At 40.5% G+C, this 21,877-nt stretch overlaps 1 protein-coding gene across 1 annotated transcript in view; it reads right to left on the bottom strand.

The window, feature by feature from the left end:
• Nucleotides 1–21,877, bottom strand: part of SGIP1 (SH3GL interacting endocytic adaptor 1) — a 229,020-nt gene that overhangs the window by 8,914 nt on the left and 198,229 nt on the right. Inside the window, exons 19-21 of the mRNA XM_062193383.1 lie at nt 13,956–14,067; nt 5,511–5,666; nt 305–437 (exon numbers count right to left, since the gene is read on the bottom strand). Coding sequence (XP_062049367.1) covers nt 305–437; nt 5,511–5,666; nt 13,956–14,067 — 401 coding nt within the window. The remainder of the gene's footprint in view (nt 1–304; nt 438–5,510; nt 5,667–13,955; nt 14,068–21,877) is intronic.

Raw genomic sequence — 21,877 nt, 5'->3', positions numbered from 1 at the left:
CTTCCTCCAGGTCTCCCAGGTGGGTTCAAGGGCCATCCTCTACTGCTTTCCCAGGCCAAAGCAGAGAGCTGGATTAGAAGTGGAGCAGCCAGGACTTGAACCAGTGCCCACATGGGATGCGGGCACTGCTTTGTGGCTATGCTACAGCGCTGGCCCCCCAAGTAGTCTTTTAAGGCTTCATTTTTCTTACACATTACAGCTTTTAAATAATACTAAAAGAAATATTACTTTATTGACTTAAATATTAGCTATTTAGAACATACATTTACAATATGAGATACCTTGGCTAGATAAGTAGGCTTACCTGATATTTGAGCATGTCCACATTGTAATACGTAGCCTGGGGTTTTTGTTCAGATACTTTCTTTAGGTGAGTCATCAAGTTTGGCATGTTTACCCAGAATTCTTTGCTATTGGCATCACTTTGTGTGTTATCACTATTCAATTAGGAAGAAAAAATGGTTGAAAAACATCTTATAACAAGCATCTAAACAGGTTTTCATCAGATTTCTATATCCATCTTGACAATTTTTAGAAGTTGTACTATTAACAGTAATGTGGTTTTAATACAAAGGAAATTCTGAATGGCATTACGTAAATAGATCAATACTCATAGGAAGGAGCTACTGCACTACTATAAATCTCAGTGAGGACCCAATTATATTAATCAATCATCATGACAACTGGTTGCTTCAAAGAGTGAATTATTTATGAGCCCAAACTTAATAGCTCTTTCTCCATCACCAGGATTTCATCTAAATTAATCAGTTAATGCAGTCAAAGAGCTGAAGAGAATCATTTTTTTAAATTGATTCAACTAGTAGTTTCTCAGAAATTATTCAGCTAAAGATTTGGCCAAATGCAAACATGTTCTTTATCCACAACTAAGGAGAAAAAGAGTGATAGTAAATTACCATGCTCCCCTTTCCGCTTTCACAATATTGCATCCAAGAGCATAGGTGAACCTGCGGCTTCAATGATGGTAGTCACATGAGTTACCATTGAGAGGCAGAGTGCCATGCTGATGAATGCGTTTTGTATCCCTTTGAGAGCTGTTAGTTTGGCTCAGAGGCCTGTCCACAGACAGCTCACCTAATCTATCTTGCAAAAGCTTGTCTCAGTGTTAACAAGAATCAGGCAACTGTGTACAAACTACCTGAGACCCCAAATGATTCAGTAGCTTCACACAACTCATTGATTGGCACTTCACTTACAGAATATTCTGCGTAATAATAGATAGTAGCTATAATTTCTTGAGCACTTATTTTGGGAAAGGCACTCATGTATACAATATAAGCTATTTCATTAAAATCTACCCTGCACAGCAATAATTGTTTTCTTGTTTTTAAAGATGAACAAGTTTATAACAAGAGAAAATCAGAGATTTAAGAAGAGAGAAGGGTGAAAAAAATGATACAGGTAGATCAAAAGTATATTGTTATGATTCAGTCTCCAGAATTAACAAATTAAGTTAGCTGACTCAAAAACAAACAAACAAACAAACAAACAAACAAACAAAACACCAGGCCCTAAAAACAGACATAGTCTCTTGGGAGGGAGTGGCCAGGTTGACCGAAAGGTTCTGCTGTGCCTGGTACAAGGTTATTAAGGACAAGGCAAAGCTCTTTGGCTCTGGGAATGGAGGGAGGGATAGAAAAGACTTCTGGCCCTTGAGATTTTGCCCTTGGTCTAGCTGAGCAAAGGATGCTAAGAGCTATCCAGAAGTAAGTTACCCGAAGCTTCCACAGCTATCACTGCATGAGGAAGCAGAAAAGAAGAGTGACAGAGGGTCAGTGGAATGAAGTCCCTCACTTAAGACACAGCTATTAAGTGTCAGAGTCAGGATTCCAGCCCTGGTTAGTTCTACAGGTCACCCTTTCCCACTATACCACAGCAGAGGTTCAGAATGAATATCTAGCAAAATGTCATTAATTTATCCAGTGGAGATCTTCATACCTGGGGAAAATTGCAACTATACTGTTTTTAAAAGAAATTCATTTGTTCAGTTTAGTAACAAAACAAGCTAAGTCATATGTTTATGATAACTGCTCAGAGAATCAGCTTTAATAAATATCAGAGAAAACTTTGCCAGTCAAGTGCTTATGCAGAGATGGAATTCTTAAATATTCAACAAGACTCGAGAGCTCTTCAGTCTCATCCTTGAGTTAACAATTGTTCCTGAACATCTTTTACATGCAATCTCTCTTCATGAGGGAAAAGCAGAAGCAAACCTGAATTTGGCCTCTGTCACGGGGGATTACTGCTAACGTGAAGGAGATCTCCCAGTGATCCCAAATGAGAGAATTGCTGTTTGTAAGAATTGCTGTTTGTCAGAGGCTTGTGCTTTAGCCAAGAAATGTGCTTGGTCACCATTACCTTTTAAGAGCGAGGGTTGCAGGTGGTGGTGGTGGAGCTGCAGCGCCTCATAACAAAACCAGATGCTTACCCATCACTGCCCTGGCACAACTGTCAAGGACAGAGAGTGACTAAAGTCCAAACTAATGCGAATCTTCTTTCTGCATTTTGCAATTCATAATTTAAGGGTCTATGTAATGTTTTGCCAAGCAAAAACATTTTTAAAAGTATTTATTTATTTGAAAGCAGTGACTCACACACACACACACACACAGAGACAGAGCGATCATTCATTTGCTGGTCACTTCCCAGATGGCCACCACAGTCAGGTCTGGGCAAGGCTGAAGCCAGGAGACAGGAAATCCATCCAGGTCTCCCACATGGGTGGCAGGGTTGAGGCCAAGTACTTGGGCCAAGTACAGGTGCATTAGCAGGAAGCTGCATTGGAAGCAGAGATGCTGGGACTTGAGCCAGCAGTCTAATATGGAATGCTGGTGTCTCAGGTGCTGACTTAACGCATCGTACCACATACCACAATGTCAGTCCGAAAGTAAAGACATTTTGAGTGATACTTAATCCAGTTCCCAAAATCCATACATTAAGAAATGTAGGGGTTAGAACTACTATATTCCTGAAGTTGTACCTATGAAAAATGCATTTATTAAATAAAAGCCTTACAAAAAAAGTAAAAAAGAGTTTATCTTCATAAAAAAATGAATACATGTTGGAGTTTTCAAGTGCTTTTTTTCCCCTGCACTGAATGACATACAGATGTGACTTCTTATTCAGGCTGTTAATTTAATGAATTGCATCATTTGATTTTAAAATGTTGAACTATCCTTGCATCCTTGAATAATTCAAACACCATTTGGTCATGGTAAAAAAAAAGAAATGTATAATAAATGCATACTTTCTTTGCATATATACCTTAAAATTACTATGTAATTCCCTAAACATGTAATAAAAGATGTAATTATTGCATGGAGAATATTTACAACATAACTCCTAGATTCACGTGGAGAAACCTTGGAAAATAATATTAACTGGCTCAACATGCACAATAAAAGCACAGAGGGAAGTTGTAAGAAGAATTTGCTGATTTTTAATCTTGATCAGTGCACAACCTCTTTTGCACTTTAAAATCTGGAATCAAGTCTGCCACAGGAAGGGCCAAAGAGGAGGAAGTGATGTGATTACCTGGGAGACCTTGAGTGTTTTATCAGCACTGGAGTTAAACAGTCTCATTTAGGAGGCCAGCATTGCAGCACAGCGGGTTATGATGCTGCTTGTGAAACTGGCATCACATCCTGGAGTGGCAGTTCAAGCCCAGGCTGCTCCGCTTCCAATCCAGCTCCCTGCTGATGTGCCTGGGAAAGCAGCAGAGGATGGCCCAAGTATCTGGGCCCCTGCACCCATGTGGAGATTTGGGTGGAGCTCCTGGCTCTGTGTTTTCGCCTGGTCAAGCCCTAATCACTGTGGCCACTGGGGAAGTGAACCAGTGGATAGAAGATCTCTCTCTCTCTCTCTCTCTCTCTCTCTCTCTTTCTCTCCCTCTCTCTATCACTCTGCCTTTTGGATAAATAAGTAAATATTGAAAAAAAAAAAGCTCTCATTCAGTCAAAACAATGAATGCAGGTATTTGTCCTCAGACTCCAAATGACAACACACTTCAGTCATTTTTACAGAAACGTTAGCTTGATTACATTGTTTAAATTATGGTTGAGTTGTTCATTCATTTGACTGCTATCACTCAAGTCCTTATCAGATGCTTGGCACAGAGGAAGAGGCTGAGGATAGCGTCTGAAATAATGGATGTGTTCCATCCCTCATGGATTGTGTGGGCTCATGGGGAGATGGATGAGGGAAGAAACACAAGCTTGATACTTAATTATTAATCGTAGTAATACTGCAAAGAAAAAGAATAAGGTATCCTGATAACAAGGGGGCATCATTTAGCTTGGTTGGGCGAGTGGTAGGTTGCACGATGGGCTGATCAGGGGAGGCAGAGTGGAGCTGGAGCCTGAGGAGGAGGAGCAGTCAGGTAAAGAGGCCCGCGGGGAGTGCTGGGGCTGAGAAATTCCAGCAAGACCTGCCAGCCAGTTTCTGAGAGTGACAGGTCCGGGTGCAGCCATAGGACTGCTGGGGCAGGATAGTGAGAGATGAGAACCAAGAGGCAAGCAGGGGAGAGGACTCGGGGCTTCAAAGGCAATGGTGACAAATTTAGATTCTCGGATAAGGTGAAATATGGGCACAGTGGGAGGTTATGTAAAAAGGAGACCCAACTCACCCTGTAAAAGGTCATTCGATGGTGAAAATGTACTGGAGTAGGTCAAGACTGAATTCAGGGGGGAAAGGGGAAGCACTGCAGTAGCTGCACAGGCCAGGGAGGTTGCAGAAAAGGAGGAAAGTGGACACTTCAGAGAGAAAATTTTTGGTGGGCTATTAGCATGTGGTGATGGAGAAGAAGCTGTTAAGAATGACTCCATGGCCAGCAGTTAACCAGATGTCATTTTCACTCTAATAACATGCGTGTGTGTATGCTTGTGTGACTGTACACATGTGTGCAAGACATCATATTCGGATTCAATCTCTAGAAAATATGAAAAAGTATGTTTCTATAGACAAATTTGCATAAGCTTCCTTGATGTCCTATGTGCAAGGTTCTTTCAAAAACAATCACCATTACAATGAGATTACATCAGTTTCACGGAAGAGAGTTTCAAACTGATGTGAAGCGTAGCTCACAGTTCAAATATCATTTCATCTATAAAGACACAAATATAACACAAGGATTTCCACCTAGCCATCCGCCTCCTTGTCTATTGATAATAAGTTAAACAAATGATCCACACATTGTCACTAATCCAGATTTGACTAAGCTAAATATCTACTTGAGATAGTTGGTTGTTAAAAATACATATACATCCACAATGAAATTAACAATAATTAAAAATACATATGGGCATATGCAGCTCTCCTTACACAGACAGTCACCCCCAGAAAACTTGGACAGCTGGTGCAAGCTCTGTGTGTGAGACCATTAGGATATCGCAGTAGTAGTAGCTTTACTACGGTGGTATTCTCTTGTTAAGGCATATTTATCACAACAGTCCAAAGTGCTACAAAAAAAAAAAAGTGGGAAAAATCATATTTACCAGCAGAGAAGTTGGGGATTTGGCAGGACGTGTTCTAACCTGCTGAAGTTTACCACCCGGAAAGTCAGAGCCGCTGGGGATGGGTTGTTGGCAAAGTGTCTGGTGATGCCGGCTGGGAAGGACAGCACCATCTCTCCAGTTATCTTAACGATGCATCTGGCATAAAACACAGGAAAGCAAAGAGAGGAAATATGCTGCCAATCAAAGCAGTTGAGGAAAAGCAAAGATTTATGGACTAACGCTCAGTGGTGGGCGAGATGCAAGGCAGGCTCTTACCGTGGCAGTCTCATTCTAACTCAGCTGAGAACTCAGCGCTTTAACATTGATCGAAAAGAAAAAGTAGCTCTATGTGGAATGTGGTTTGAATGGGAAGAAAAATGCAACTTCCTCTTTCTGGATAGAATAACCCCCTCTGCTGGTTCCCTCTCATTTTGATTTGGAAACTTTGACCAGCATATTTGAAGATATTAAGTTGCACAACATTATCACACTTTACAGTGACTTACTTTAGATCTTCAAGTAACATGATTAAGTGTTGAGTGTGTGTTTTTTAAATTCATGATGTAAAGTTCTTTTTTTTTTTTTAACTATTTCCTTATTTTACTAACTTGTCTATTTGTTAAAAATTATAAAATCAGGAATAAAACATAAAATAGGAATTAATACAATAGGGTGATACTTTGAAACAAAGAATGATTTGTTTTTATATTTGAGCGAGATATATTCTTTTTTGTCCTTGCTCCTTATTAACTGAGAGATTTATTTTATTTTACATTCAATACATCAAGTTCCTTCAGAAAAATACTGCTCCTAAAATGTCCAATTTAACTGTTTATTCCAACCTGCTCTGAGAACTAAGCCTTTTGTTTCTACACCCCCAGAATTAGAACGTGACAATAGAATATTAAAAGCTATGACCAATGGCCAGCACCACGGCTCACTTTTGGTAATCTTCCGCCTGCAGTGCCGCCATCCCATATGGGCTCCGGGTTCTAGTCCCGGTTGCTCCTCTTCCAGTCCAACTCTGCTGTGGCCCAGGAGGGCAGTGGAGGATGGCCCAAGTGCTTGGGCCCCTGCACCATATGGGAGACCAGGAAGAAGCACCTGGCTCCTGGCTTCGGATCAGCCCAGCACACCGTAGCAGCCATTTGGGTGGTGAACCAAAGGAAGGAAGACCTTTCTCTCTGTCTCACTCTCTCTCTCTCAAAAACAAACAAACAAACAAACAAACATGCTATGACCATTAACAAATATTCATTGACTTTTGACTATATGCCAGGCCTTGTGAAGGTGACAAGGTACACGGCAAAACACACAAGATTTAGTCATTGTTTTCAGTTCAGTGGTACAGATGACATACAGATAAAATTAAGTGAAAATTCTTAGCATAAAATTCCATAAGATCAGATGATGTAGAATATAAAACCAAACAGTGAATATTTTCATAGACTCTAAAAGTCTCTATTTTATAATCTCTATCATACTCTTTCATTTCCTAGTCCTTGGTAATTGATAATATTGTGTCCATCACAATACATTAGTTTGCACATTATAATTTTTATATAATAGAATCGTAAGATATGTGGGTTTTTTTGGGGGGGAGTCAAGCTTTTTTAATTCAAAATAATTATTTTTGGATTCTTATATGTACTTGTATGTATCAATAGTCCATTTCTTTTTGTTGCCATGTTGTGATATATGGATATACATACCAGTTTTTTAAAGTCCATTTACTTGGAGCAGAAGTTTGGCAAAGCAGTTAAGAGCAGTTGCGGATGCTCACATCCCACACTAGAATGCCTGGGATCAAGTCCCATCTCTGCTTCAGATCCAGCTTCCTGTTAATGCTCACCCTGAGAAGGCAGCAGGTGATGGCTCCTTTACTTGGGTCCCTGCTACCCATGTGGGAGACCCAAACTGAGTTCTAGGTTCCTGGCTTTGCTCTATACCAGCCTTGGTGGTTGAGGGCATTTAAGGAATGAACCAGTAGATGAAGATTCTCTCTCCCCTTTCAAATAAAATGAAAACAAATAAACGCTTTTAAGCTATTGAGGAACACTTGAGTCCTTTGTATTTTTGCATCTTGCAAATAAATGGGTAATGAATATGTGTACACGTATAGATATGCTTTCATTTCTCCTGGTAAGTGTACAGGACCGGAATTATTGGGTCACACTGTGGTTGTAACTGTAACTTGTAAAGAACCCATCCAACTGTGTAAAGTGAAAAACATAGCTGTCTATAAAAATGTCAAATCTTCCACACCTTCACCAACACTTAATAGAATCTGTCTTTTTAATTTTAGTCATTCTAATAGGTGAGTAGTGGCATTTCCTTGTTGGTTTAATTTGTGTTTCTGCAATGGCTGGTGATCTTTAGCATCTTTTCCTGTGCTTATTTGTCATTGGTTATCTACTTTGGGGAAGTTTCTGTTCAAATTTTCCACTGCATTTTTAAATCAAGGTTTTGTCATTGAACTTTGAGAATCCTTTGTATATTCTGGATATAAATTGTATATTAGAAATATGATTTCCAGAATTTTTTTTTCATTGTGTGACTTGATTTTTCTTTAAGATTTTTTAAATAGACTAATTTTAGTCCAGTTAGTTTTGGGTGTCCTATTTAAGTGATCTTTGATAACTCCATGTTATGCAAGTTTTACCTCTGTTTTCTTTTGGAAGTTTTCTTTACAAATTTTAGTCTTCCTTTGAGTTTCATCACCCCTTTTCAATTTTTGTTTATAGTGTGCATATGGATCTAAGTTCATTTTGTGTATGTGTGTGTGTATAGACATCTACTTGTTCCAGCATTATTTGCTGGAATCAACATATAATTTCTCCACTGAATTACCTTGGAAATTTTATTGGAATTCAATTGTCCATAAACATATGTGTCTATTTCTGAGTTCACAGTCCTGTTCCATAGATCTATTTCATCTGTCTTAATTTTTTAAAATATTTTTTCTGTAAACTTTTAAAATGTTTATTACTTTATATTCATCTATTTGAAAGGGGGGAGGAAGGGAGAGAGAGAGAGAGGCATCTTGCATTCTGGCTCACTTTTCAAATGACTGCAACAGCCAAGGTTGAGCCAGACTGAAGCTAGTAGCCAGGAGATGCATCTTGCCCAAGCACTTGAGCCGTTATCTGCTGCTACTTTCCAGGATGGATTGGAAGTAGAATATCTGGGGAACAGCACTCTGGTCTTTTCACTCACTGTGCTGCAATGCCCCCCCTCTATTTCATTCATCTTTAAACCAATTCCACTGTGTCTTGATTACTGTGGCTTTATAATAGTTCTGAAATCAAGGACTGCTAGTCCTCCAATTTGTTCTTTTTCAAAGGTGCTTTGTCTACTGTAGATCCTTTGCACTTTTATGTGACATTTAGAGTCACTGAGTCAACCTCTTTATAAAATCAATTTATTGTCTTTCAGTTTCTATTCACCTTTTAATGACTTTTCTGGGAGAATTAATAGTTGCCAGGTCTACCCTGTTTCTTTGCTAATAAGCACCATATTGAGTCTTGTCAGTAGAGGGCGCTGGAGAGACATCGGGAAGAAGGGATTTTTTTTTTCTTCTCTGTTCACGCTTGCTGTGCCGACTCCTGAATTGCACAGGTCCTATATAGTGTCAAGCTCTGGCAGTGCAGGTGGCGTCCCCAGAGTATGGTTTGGCAACCTATGTGGCTTTTCCAGTGCCCAGGAATACAAGCACCTTTTCTGTCATTTGGCTCATGCAGTACAAGCGGCTGTGCTAAACCAAGCCCAGCCCCTGAGATGCAGGTGGGTTCTGCTCCGGGTGCCTGGCAGGTGCCTTCACTGGCAGCTGCTGCAGTGCACGGTGGCCAGGAGCACCCCTCCGCAGCTCTCTGCTTTGCCCCTCCTTCAGCCGGTTTCATAATGGAGTGCCTCAGTGAGCCACTTCCCCTTGAACAGCTGGGAGTCTGCTGGGCTTCCCCTGCGCTGTGCCTGCACACTCTCTAAGCTGGAGCCATCAGCCAGCACATCTCACCTATTACCTGAGGTCTAGTGGCTTGCAACTCATTGTCTTACAGATTTGGTCCACTTTGAGCTATTTCAAGTGGGAGGGTAAATTGGCCCATTACTCTACCTTGGCTAGAAACAGGAATCCCAAAAAGCTTACTACTCTTCCTTGGGAACTGCAAATAAAACTATAGTCAGCCCTCTGCATCTGCAGCTTCAATCAACCATGGACAGAAAATATACGAAAAGTAAATTCCACCTGTATTGAACATGAATAGATTTTTTTTCTTGTTATTATTCCCTAAAAAATACAGTATAACAACAGTTGACAGAGCATTTATATGGCTGTAGCCACTGTACTAAATGTCATCTATCTAAGTAATCTAGAGATGATTTAAAGTATACAGCAATATGTATATAGATTGTACTCATATGCAAATACTATGCCTTTTTGTATTCGAGATTTGAGCATCAGTGGCTTTTGGTGTCTTTGGGAACCAATCCTCCATGATACTAAGGGTCAACTGTTTTGACCAGTTATCCACCTGGATGACTGATATGGTCGACTCTAAGTTCAGAAAATACTTCCTAGGGAAATTGAGGCTAATAAATGTCCCTTGCTTCTATTTGAGCAGAGTGGATTCTGTGTTGCCCCACAGTCATCTGTGTACTGTGTAACTCTGGTTGAAGAGGTACACCTGGCTCAGGTGAGGTGGTCCCTTGTACACATTCAAAATAGCTTATGTGAAACACTGCTGTGGCCTTGTATGTAGAGGGTAGAGGAGGGCAGCAGGTGAACGTCCACTCTGATGCTATCCCCATATGTTTGCACTGCTGTGTATTGGTGGCTTCCCTTAGACACATATTCAGTTCATTTAAAAAAAAAACTAGGCTGCCGTGTCTTGCACATCTTACCTATTATTGTGAAGGTGAGTACCATGTCTCAAGCTCTGGGAAGGCAAAGGTGTATAACACAGAATTCAGAACAGAGTAGGAGTTCAATAAAGTATTCTTAAAATAAATTAACACATTCAACAATCATATATTCGACAATCATAGGGGATCTCTACAATATATGATGAATTGTGTAATGCACTAGACGGGGCATTGACAAGTAAACAACTTCCAGTTTATGCAGGAGACAGATTCTGAATAAATAATTAAAATATGATGATAAAAGAAGGACAGATAGAATTGAGGAACCTAAGGTTTTCTGAGAGATTAGAGAATTAATGGCTGACCTTTATTTATTTAGCATAAAGATTGTTCAAATAGGGACTGATAACAGAAAATGTATTTCCTCAGCCTATAGGAAAAGCTAAGGTATTATCTCTGCCTCTGAGCTACCGAGAAAGACTTGGGTAGCAGAATACCTGTTACAGGTGTTTTCAATATTCAGGGAAAGTGGGTCATGATATTTGAATGGATGATACATTATAGTACATGATAATTATGGTAGTGGATTTCTGTTTCCAATATGTGGTTGGAAAACAAATGGCTGTAATGCAGGATGAGAGAGAACCACAGGAAAAGCAAATCTAAATGCCTTTTCTGCATCAATTCTCTATTTGGTTCTTTTTTTTTTTTATATAGTGACAGAACTTGAGCTGTTTCCTTGAAAGCAAGTAACAAAGGAACAGCAATTAAAATGGTTTACAGCTTGGAGATCAAGTTAAAGATCAAAGAAAGTCACTGTATGATCTGTTCATAAATTTTAGGTCTCAAAAATTTAATGGAATACACTGGATATCCCATCTACCAGCACAGAGGATAGGCTATAGTTATTTATGGAAATATAATTGAAAAGCAGACTCTATGTTTATTCACAAGTCAAAGGCTTAGTTAACTTGGAAGAGTAGAGGAAGAGCACTAATTTAAATTTGGCCAAAGCACCACATCATTGGGATGTGACCGTCATGGACATGTGGCTCACAGGAGAAGACGTCCTCACACATCTGTCCTAGTGTGCTAGAGAAACTGAACTGGTGTGAAAAGCCCAACTCTACTGTGACAAGCCCACACTGGTATGCCCCTATACCACTTCTTAAGATTAACCAGGGTTGTTGGGTTCTCATTGCACCACGTCTATGGTCTTCTATGGTGAACTTTGTATTCTATCCATATACAAGTCTTATTTTCCATCTCAGCTATATTCATCCCCAGTCTATCTCCTGTCCAGCTCCATGGCAGGCACATAGTAGCCATTGTGTAAGTGTTAGGTGAGCAGCTCAGCTCTGCTCACGCAGAAATCCATTCCTTGAGCACTCCATGCCAGGTCCTGTTTCAGGCGCTGAGCGTACGCCAATGAATGAAACAGTCAAAACCAGATTTTGTGGAGCTTGCATTCTAGTGGGGGAAGAGACAGACATTGGACTACAGAGAAAAGCAAGATGTCAGAGAGACGGCCTGAGGAGGATGACAGTGAGGTGAGGAGGGAGGAAGTGTTGAGAGGGTGGAGAGGAGTGGTGTTGTTTTACATGGCTTGATCAGGGACGGTCTCTCTGATACATTTGCGGAATGATCATGAAGAAAAGACATCACTCAGATTTCCGGGAAAAGCAGAGACAGCAACAAATGAAACGGCCCTGGTGTGTGGATGAGGTTGAAGTGATGAACAAGAAACAGCCACAAGGCCAGGATGGCTGGAGTGCAATGAATCAGAAGGTGAGGTATGGAGGCTGGATCAGGAGAGGAGTGATGGCTTAGACAGGTGGCAACTGGGATGGATGGGGGGTTGTCCTGACGGGCGGGACAGGTAGGGCCTTGTAGACCGGTAGACAGCATCTTGTTTTTACTTTAGCAAGGTCGGAGGATTCTGAACTGAAGAACGATATGATACACTGAGAACAGACTTTAGGGAGGACAGATACGGGAGCAGGGAGACCAACCAGGTCTCCCTGAATAAATTAGTGAGTTAATGAATAAAAGACAGTTAGGAAGTACGCAAAAAGGAATTCATTCCTGTATGAGTTCCAGGGGTTTTCACTCAGGTGAACACGTTCTCTCCACATTCTCAACTGTTTCTTATTTTTCTGTCAGCATTTCTAGGTTTAGGCCTGAATTTTCTTAGGTAAGCTGGTGATAAGTAGTTCTTAGAAATGGTGTGGCAGAGTTATGCCTTTGTTCAAAGAAGAGTCTACAGATCCAATATGTGTGTCTAAGGGAGTATAAAGTTGTTTACTTGCTCTGTTGACATATATGCTAGTATGAGGTAGCTTTTAATTTCTGCTAGTGTGTAACTTGGCATGTAGTCTTTGTGCTTTGAGGATAAAAGAAAGGAATTAAAACTAGAGACAAGACATTTAGGAGGAAATAGTTCCCAGTGTCTGGAGTAGGACACCTTGTGGGAGAGTTACAAATTATATTTGTTTTCCAGTATAAAATTGTTGATTTTGATTAAAAAAAAAAACTGGTGTTTCTGAAGTATAAAAAAGATTCATGATTAGTCATACAAATTTCCACTTAAAATATATGTGGAGAAACAAGTTTTAATTATATTTAATTGTCAGAAATTTTAGTCTACTGTTCTATATGCTCATTTAATTATTTTTCCCTCACATTCTTTTTATGTTACATACTAAGATTTTCCAAACTCTCATCCTTGTAAGTAAAATAAATGAAGAGCAATTTTCTCACACCTAGATTTGCTCTATGTTTAGCAATCAAATTCAGACCTGGAATTGCATTAGTTTCCCGTTTGAAAAGGATTTGATTTAGGTATTTTGTTTTTGGGTAGACTGGTATAAGCACTCTATTTATTTTTTGATTTTTGAAACCCCTTATTAAAATGATGGATACTATACTCTCTCTTGGTGGAAAAATATACAGATAAGTGACAAAATATAGTTTCAGGGAATTCAAGACTTCCTAAAGCATATCCATGGAACTGCCTACCAAGGCGTAAAATATTTAATTTTTATCATATACCCTTCAGGGCAAATCCATTGTGGGTCTATATTGAGCTAAATGATGCAATCCTCATGTAAATAGAGGGTGGTGACATTTTTAAGCTAGAAGTTTTACTTTGCTGTGATTGCAATTTTTCCTCTGCTGAGTCAGTTTTTCCTTACTCAGTAGGATACATAAATGGATGTTGGAGAAGGTATTTTCCTTCTGTGTATCTCAATCCAGTGCACATGAGTGTGACTATCACCCAGGGAAGACTAAGATAATAAATGACATGATCTAGACATTTACTTTTGTGAGACAGTAACTTTTCCCATTGTTGATTAAACTGGGTAAATGTTTTTGGTCATTTACTATCAAACTGAATAGTAGAGTACTGTGTTTTTTGGTATGTTCCTTAAAACCAGTTGTTTAATATTCCTGATTATATGTTCTCCTACAATCTAGATGTGCTACCTACTATTATTGACTGGATTTTAGGGGGTTGTAGAATAAGGGTGTCTTCCGCTAGAGGAGGGAGCTCAGAGGATGCAGTAGACCAGGTCGTGGGCTTACTTGCTTGGATCTGCTCCTTTGAAGTAGGCATTGACCGTTTCTGTGAAGGCTGCTGCAACAGGGAGGGTGTCCTGGGCTCCCATGGTTAGGGGGCTGGGTCCCCTGGAGGAACCTGCAGGAAATGAAAAGCTATCGTTTATTATGTGCATAGAAGAAACCTTAGTGTATGTGGAACTAAAAGCTCATTAAAGGATTCGGGGATAAAATCTATTACTAAAAAAAAAATAGTATGCTAAGAGCTGTAACTCTGTATTCAACATAGAGCTCAAGTATTTAAAAGAAATATTTGGCTGGTTTACAGACAAACACACTTGAAATTAGTTCAGTTATGTAGTTTACTACAGAAAAGAAAATCCAAGCAGAACAAAGTCACAGGGGCTTTCAAATGTTTTGCATAAAGCATAAGGCAGTATTTGCATGACAGTTTGTGCAGCAGATGGTTAATAAAGCAAATTATTAATTTCCTACTTGAACATTCTACCTAATAAATTGCCCAGCCTAAAACTGTTTTCTGTGTGTGTGCTTTTTTGTTGTTTGTTGTTCTAAAGAGACAAACAGCCAAGTGGTACCACATTACTCTTTGTCCTTTTCTGGATGATTTATTTTTCAAAAAGCCCAGTCTCTCAGATCAAGTAAGCTCAAGGTTACGTGTCCAAAAACATATGCAACCAAAATGAATGCATTGACTTAGCACAAGCTCATAAATTTGCCAATTCACACTATTCAACATAGCAGTAGCTCTCATAGTCACTGAACCCAGCTGTGCGTCAGGTGAGGTACTGGGTGCCTTACATGGATTATCCCATTCACGCTCCACACCAGTCCTGTGGGACAGGCATGATTGTTCCCATCAGGGGCAATAGAAGCTTAAAGAAGTGACTTGTCCAAGTAAAATACTTAGTTCAGTAGCAAAATGAAAACTGAAACCTAGATTTGTTTTCCTTATAAAGCGTATGTTTTTCTACTATATCATACAGTTTGTCTAATGAAATAGTTCCTGTAGCATGAATCAAAAAGATCAAAGTTTAGGACTGGTATCCTTGTTATTAGCATCTGAGCATAGTACTCAGTAGTAAAGTTTTAATAACAATAAGGCATGCACTTAACCTACATGCCTATTGCTTTCCCACTATACCAAACAAAGGACATTCACGGCTCCCCACCCATGGCATGGGCTACATAACTTCAGTATTATGTTTGCTTTCTGTTTGCCTTTAGCAACTCCTATTTTCTTCTCCAATCATGAACAAAAACCTGCCATTTGTATCTCTTTCTCCTCAAGACAGCTTTCCTTGATTGTTACAGTTTGAGGTAGTCCCCTCCTTTTCTGTCCTCTCTTTACTTTCACAATGCTAGAAGTGATAACTGAGCATTACTTCGAAAACATTTGTTTAATTGCTACTATTGTATCAAACACTATTGTAAGTCCTGGAGATTCACAAATAAACACGATCTTTGTCCTCTGGGGGTTCACTCCAATGTGCTCATGCTGTCATCAACACCAGCAGCCCCAGCCTCTGCACAGACATCATCAGTGCTCACTATCAACACTGTGTTTATCATCGTTGTTTGCTGCACACTTAGTGTGGGTTTTATGTATGTGTGAGGTATTAGCTTCATTTTACAGCTGATAGCACCAAGGCTCTAAAAATTCATGCAGATAGTTTGGTCTTCCACAGCTGGTATGCACATGATTTAAGCTTGGTACTCGGGCAGGCATGAATTCAATGGTTAGCATCTGAGGACTACGCTGTTTTGACTCCTTCGTAAGTGATATGGGACTGTGTGAGGACAAACAGTTGCAGACTGAGTAAGTCTGAAGTTGGGGTGTACATGTCTAAGTCTTTGTCGGCCACAGGACTGGAAACTCTTAAAAAGAAGGAACCAAGGCATGGGCTTCTTTTAGGGGACAGGCACAGTCCCTAAAACAAGGCCAGGACTACATTGACTTTCATTGAATACATGTTTAATTATCCATTGTTGGCCATTAGAAGGATAGAGTTTGTAAATAAAGAAGACACATAAACAGAGGCCATTAGTTGGCAGTGATATTACTCAGTTTAGTTGCTCACTCATTAGTTCAAATATTTATTGGCTGACTACTAGGTTCTGGAGGAGATTGGCTCCCCTGACTGCTAGTTAAAACTAGCCAGAGTGGTGAGAGGACTGAATGGTTACCATGATATCAGATCACAGCCACCCTGTGGTTGGAACTTGAGTTTTTTAAGGGGTATAGATAAATATGCAATCAAATAACTAGAGGAATTTGATAAATGCCTTAAAATAATGGCAAAAGCAAAGCTCTGTGAAGGCATTTACTCCTTGAAAAGATGATCTAGGAGTTGGGGTTGAAGGATAACTAAAAACTCACAGCTGAACAGACATATGGCATATTGAGAAACTCTAGGGAGTGTGGCATTTTCTGTGTGTGTGTGAGTCTGAGGGGAGGAGGACAGAAGGGTGAGACATGGAAGCTGATGAGGTAGGTGGGGGTGAGGAATAAGGTCAGGAAGAGTTTAGTATAAAATATTTAGAAAAATTTGTCTTTATTTCATCAGTGATTTGTAGATGTGAAAATCATAGTTCACTTTTGATAATCTTGTACAAATTTATGGATACTTTTCAGAGGAAAGTGCACATGTTTATAGCATTTATATAATTTGAAGTGGAAGTATAAATTTCTTGAGGGCCTTGAGAGTCCTGGAAGTGAAGTCAGAATACCCTCCATAAAAAAAAGACCGGCACCAGCAAAGACTTCCTGGAAAAGACCCTGGAGGCGCAGGCAGTCAAAGCCAAAATTAACATTTGGGATTGCATCAAATTGAGAAGTTTCTGTACTGCAAAAGAAACAGTCAGGAGAGTGAAGAGGCAACCGACAGAATGGGAAAAAATATTTGCAAACTATGCTACAGATAAATGATTATTAACCAGAATCTACAAAGAGATCAAGAAACTCCACAACAACAAAACAAACAACCCACTTAAGAGATGGGCCAAGGACCTCAATAGACATTTTTCAAAAGAGGAAATCCAAATGGACAACAGGCACATGAAAAAATGTTCAAGATCACTAGCCATCAGGGAAATGCAAATCAAAACCACAATGAGATTTCACCTCACCCTGGTGAGAATGGCTCACATTCAGAAATCCACCAACAACAATTGCTGTCGAGGATGTTGGGAAAAAGGGACACTAACCCACTGTTGGTGGGAATGCAAACTGATAAAGCCACTGTGGAAGTCAGTCTGGAGATTCCTCAGAAACCTGAATATAACCCTACCATTCAACCCAGCCATCCCACTCCTTGGAATTTGCCCAAAGGAAATTAAACTGGCCAAAAAAGGGGTCTGCACCTTAATGTCTATTGCTGCTTAATTCACAATAGCTAAGACCTGGAATCAACTCAAATGCCCATCAACAGTAGACTGGATAAAGAAATTATGGGATATGTACTCTATAGAATACTATACAGCAGTCAAAAACAATGAAATCTGGTCATTTGCAACAAAATGGAGGAATCCGGAAAACATTATGCTGAGTGAAATAAGCCAGTCCCAAAGAGACAAATATCATATGTTCTCCCTGAGCGGTGACAACTAGCCGAGCACCAAAAAGGAAACCTGTAAAGTGAAATGGACACTGAGAAACAGTGACTTGATCAGCCCTTGCCCTAACTGTTGATGAACAACTTAATATGTTATCCCTTAGTATTTTTTTGTCTGTTCTACTTAATACTATTGATTTATTTCTGTAATTAATACACAGTTATTCTTAAGTGTTGAAACTTAACTGAAAAGTGATCTCTGTTAAATATAAGATTGGGAATAAAAGAAGGAAGAGATGTACAATTTGGGACATGCTCAAGCTGACTTGCCTCAAACGATAGAGTTAGAAACATACCAGGGGATTCCAATTCAATCCCATCAAGGTGGCATGTACCAATGCCATCTCACTAGTCCATTTGATCAATTTCTGTTCACAATTGATCATAATGATAGGACTAAGAATCAAAGGAATCATATAAACAAGACTAGTGTCTGAAAATAGTAACCGATAGAACAAAAAAGGGAGAGAATGATCCAACATGGGAAGTGGGATACACAGCAGACTCATAGAATGGTGGATGTTCTAAACAACACTCTGGCCTCAGAATCAGCCCTTAAGGCATTCGGATCCGGCTGAAAAGCCCATGAGAGTATTTCAGGCATGGAAAGCCAAGACACTCTGGTAAAAAAAAAATAACCTAAATGAAAGATCTCAGTGAGTGAGATCCCAGTGGAAAGAACAGGTCATCAAAGAAGGAGGTACCTTTCTCTGAAGGGAGGAGAGAACTTCCACTTTGACTATGACCTTGTCTAAATATGATAAGAGTAGGTGAACTCAAAAGGCTTCCATAGCCTTGGCAACTCATGACAAGAGCCTAGGGTGATTACTGACGCCATAAACAAGGGTGTCAATTTGTTAAGTCAATAACAGGAGGTCACTGTGCACTTACTCCTCATGTAGGATCTCTGTCCTTAATGTGCTGTACATTGTGATTTAATGCTATAACTAGTACTCAAACAGTATTTTTCACTTTGTGTTTCTATGTGGGTGCAAACTGTTGAAATCTTTACTAAACTGATCTTCTGTATATAAAGAAAATTGAAAATGAATCTTGATGTGAACGGAATGGGAGAGGGAGCGGGAAAGGGGAGGGTTGCGGGTGGGAGAGAAGTTATGGGGGGGGGGGAAGCCATTGTAATCCATAAGCTGTACTTTGGAAATTTATATGCATTAAATAAAAGTTAAAACAAAAAGACCTCTGAAGTCCTTAAAAGGCAGAAAGAGAGAGAGAGAGAGACAGATGGAAGAAGGGAGATTTTGAGTCTGCTGGTTCACTCGCCAAATGCTTGCAACAGCCAGAGCTGGGTCAGGCTGAAACCAGCAGCCCAGAACTCCATCAGCTTCATATGTGAATAGCAGGGACTCAAGAACTTGAGCCATCGCCAGCTGCCTCCCAGGGTACACATTAGCAGGAAGTGAGACTCGAACCAGGCACTCTGTTATGGGATGTGGGCATCCCAAAAGCTGACTCAAGGACTGTGCCAAATGTCTACTCCTATCATCAATTTTCCATTGTGGGTTCAAACCATCTTGCCGTATTTGGGTTGTGTAAATGGATGAGTAACAGAAAGATCCCTAAAAATGATGATTGTAATGCTTCTTTTGTGTGTGTGCTTTGTTGTAAGGCTCATCAGATGGCAACCAGAATACCTAGGGCTGATTTTTCACATACTACATAGGTGGCTACTCTATCTGTTTAAGTTGCTTGTACAATGCTTGTATCAAGAGGAGATAAAAGCTAGTGGAGTGCATTTTGTTTTATTCAAATAAACAAACTGATGATTTAAATAAGTAGTATTCATTTATTCAAAGGGGGGGTTTCCTCCAACAATTTGGTATTATGTGCAAGGTGCCGAGCGGGAGACATAGAAATGCCTGATGCAAGTTCCTCCCTTACATTATGGAAGAGAACTCTAATGCTATCACACATGAAACATAGTCATTCTATGAAACTAGAGTATTTTAATATTATAATTATATTACTACCATTAGGAATAACGTAAATGATCTCAGGTAGAGGCAGTCTTTATTAATGTAGCTCTATGTCTGGCCTTCAATAAGATCAATTATAAAATGCCAGTAAGCCTTATGTTCTTTTATAATTATCTATGTCACCGTCCAGTGTCACTCTGCTATAAGTGGCCAAGATGAAATTCAGTCTTAGGTTTGCTGAGTTCATCAATGGCAGTTGTAGCAGCAACTACAATTCTACAGTTCTCTCCATTGGTGTTCACCCTTCATTCTGCTGCTGCCTCTCTAAGCAAATCCCATTATCATTCCCGTCTTATGGATGAGGAAACTGAGGTTTCACAGCCTTCCGCAGCCTCGCCATGGTCACTGGGCGAGCCATCAGAAGCACAGCACGGATGCAAACCTGCATTGCCTGGGTCTGGGTGCCACACTCTTCCCTACACCACTCAAAGGGCATAGAAATTGCAACAGAATCCTGTGAGGCTCCAAGGGCGCATTTGTGGTACCTGCAATAGGACGGTGGCCGCCATTAGCTTGTGGAATCTGACAAAATAGCAATTGCAGGGTGCTGGGAGGCAGTGGGCACGCACAGAAGCGGCTCTGAGGAAATGGAAGGGTGTAGCTAGTCAGTCAGCAGGGTGGGACCGCTTGTTTCTGAAAGGCGGTTTCTGTGACTCATTACCACCCAAGGTTACACACACTTACACTTGTTCACAGCCTAAGGCTAAAAAATTTAAAATCCTTCATCCTGCTGTGAGACCTTTAAAGCATAAGGTCCTTAAATTCTGAAAGTGTTTTGTGAGCAGTCCACTGAAATACGAAAGTGGACAAGGAGTACCGCCTGTTTGTTTAGGTAAAAAAATGCTTCAAGGAGAGAGAAGAAAACAATAGAGGAAGGAGGTCAGGAAGCAAAACCACAGGTTCAGGAATCAAATAAGAATATAGGAAGGTTAGCTTTACAAATGCCGCAAACGAATGCTAGCATACGGGTTCAGTAGCGAGAACTCAGATCACACACACAGTGGCAGCTCTGACGTGAGGGAACAGGGTGGGCCTGCAGCCAGCCTGGGGGTGAGCAAGGCTGGGCTGCCTTTTTGGCTTGCTTTTCTCCAGTTTCTGTGTCTCTTCTCCTTGGCAGGGTTGAAATTCAGCTCTTTCTCACATCAGAGCCAGCTCACCAAGAGGATTTCTTTTCTGTCATTGCACATTTAATATGAATTTATCTGAACGTAGCACCTCCCTCATTGATATTAGTAGCAGGTGTCACGAAATGGTCCATAAATGATAGTATCTCTTATTGATGGATTTACTGTGCTCAAGCTCTGTGCAATGCATTGCAGGTGTTGTCTCCTTTTTCACACAGCAATCTCACCACGCAGGTGCTATTTTTCACATCTTTTTTACAGATAAGGAAACATAGAACCTGTAAGTATCCAACTCAAATCCACATAGCAAGTGGCCTATCCTTTTAGTTATTGCACTTTGCTGTTCCAGCAGAGTCTAGACTGTATCAGGGGTTTAGGCTTCCATTTTGGTGTGTCGTTAGTACTTGAGCAGAGCAGGCCAGTGATTCTAGCTCCAACCCCTTTAAACTACGGCAGTATCAGCACTCCTTAACCACACGGGGCCCTGCACTATGCCTGGCAGATGTCAGAGAGCTGCAAAATTTGCCTTGTGTTCATCTTGGCTCAGAAAGTGCCATCTGCAGCATGGCCAGCAGGTGAGGATGACCTTGCTTTTTCAGAAGACCATCCCCTGGGCCAGCGCTGTGGCACAGCAGGTTAAAGCCCTGTCCTGAAGCGCTGGCATCCCATATGGGCACTGGTTCTAGTCCCAGCTGCTCCTCTTCCCATCCAGCTCTTTGCCATGGCCTGGGAAAGCAGTACAAGAAACCCCCCGCCCCTGCCAAGTGCTTGGGCCCCTGCACCCACGTGGGAGACCCAGAGGAAGCTACTGGCTCCTGGCTCTGGATCAGCACAGTTCCAGCCATTGCAGCCATCTGGGGAGTGAGCCAGCAGATAGAAGACCACTCTCTGTCTCTACCTCTCTCTGTAATTCTTTCAAATAAATAAAATAAATCTAAAAAAAATAAAAATAAAAAGAAGACCATCTTCAACCTGCAACAGAAACCACTTTCCACTCCACCAGGCCTGTTGCCATGGGAGGCAAATGACCCTCACACTAAGGTATGAGACAGGGAGCTAGAACCCACATGGAAGCCCCAAAGTCCCATAGTGCATTAAAGAAGAGAGAAGAAATTCCAGAATTTGCATAAAGCAGCAGAGGGTGGGAATTAGGGTAACTTTTTCTTAAAAAACTAATTATACATTTGGAAGTAGGAAAA

This window comes from Lepus europaeus, chromosome 5 (assembly GCF_033115175.1).
Source record: "Lepus europaeus isolate LE1 chromosome 5, mLepTim1.pri, whole genome shotgun sequence".
NCBI classification, from domain to species: Eukaryota; Metazoa; Chordata; class Mammalia; order Lagomorpha; family Leporidae; genus Lepus; species Lepus europaeus.
This window is presented reverse-complemented; position numbering and strand designations above follow the sequence as displayed.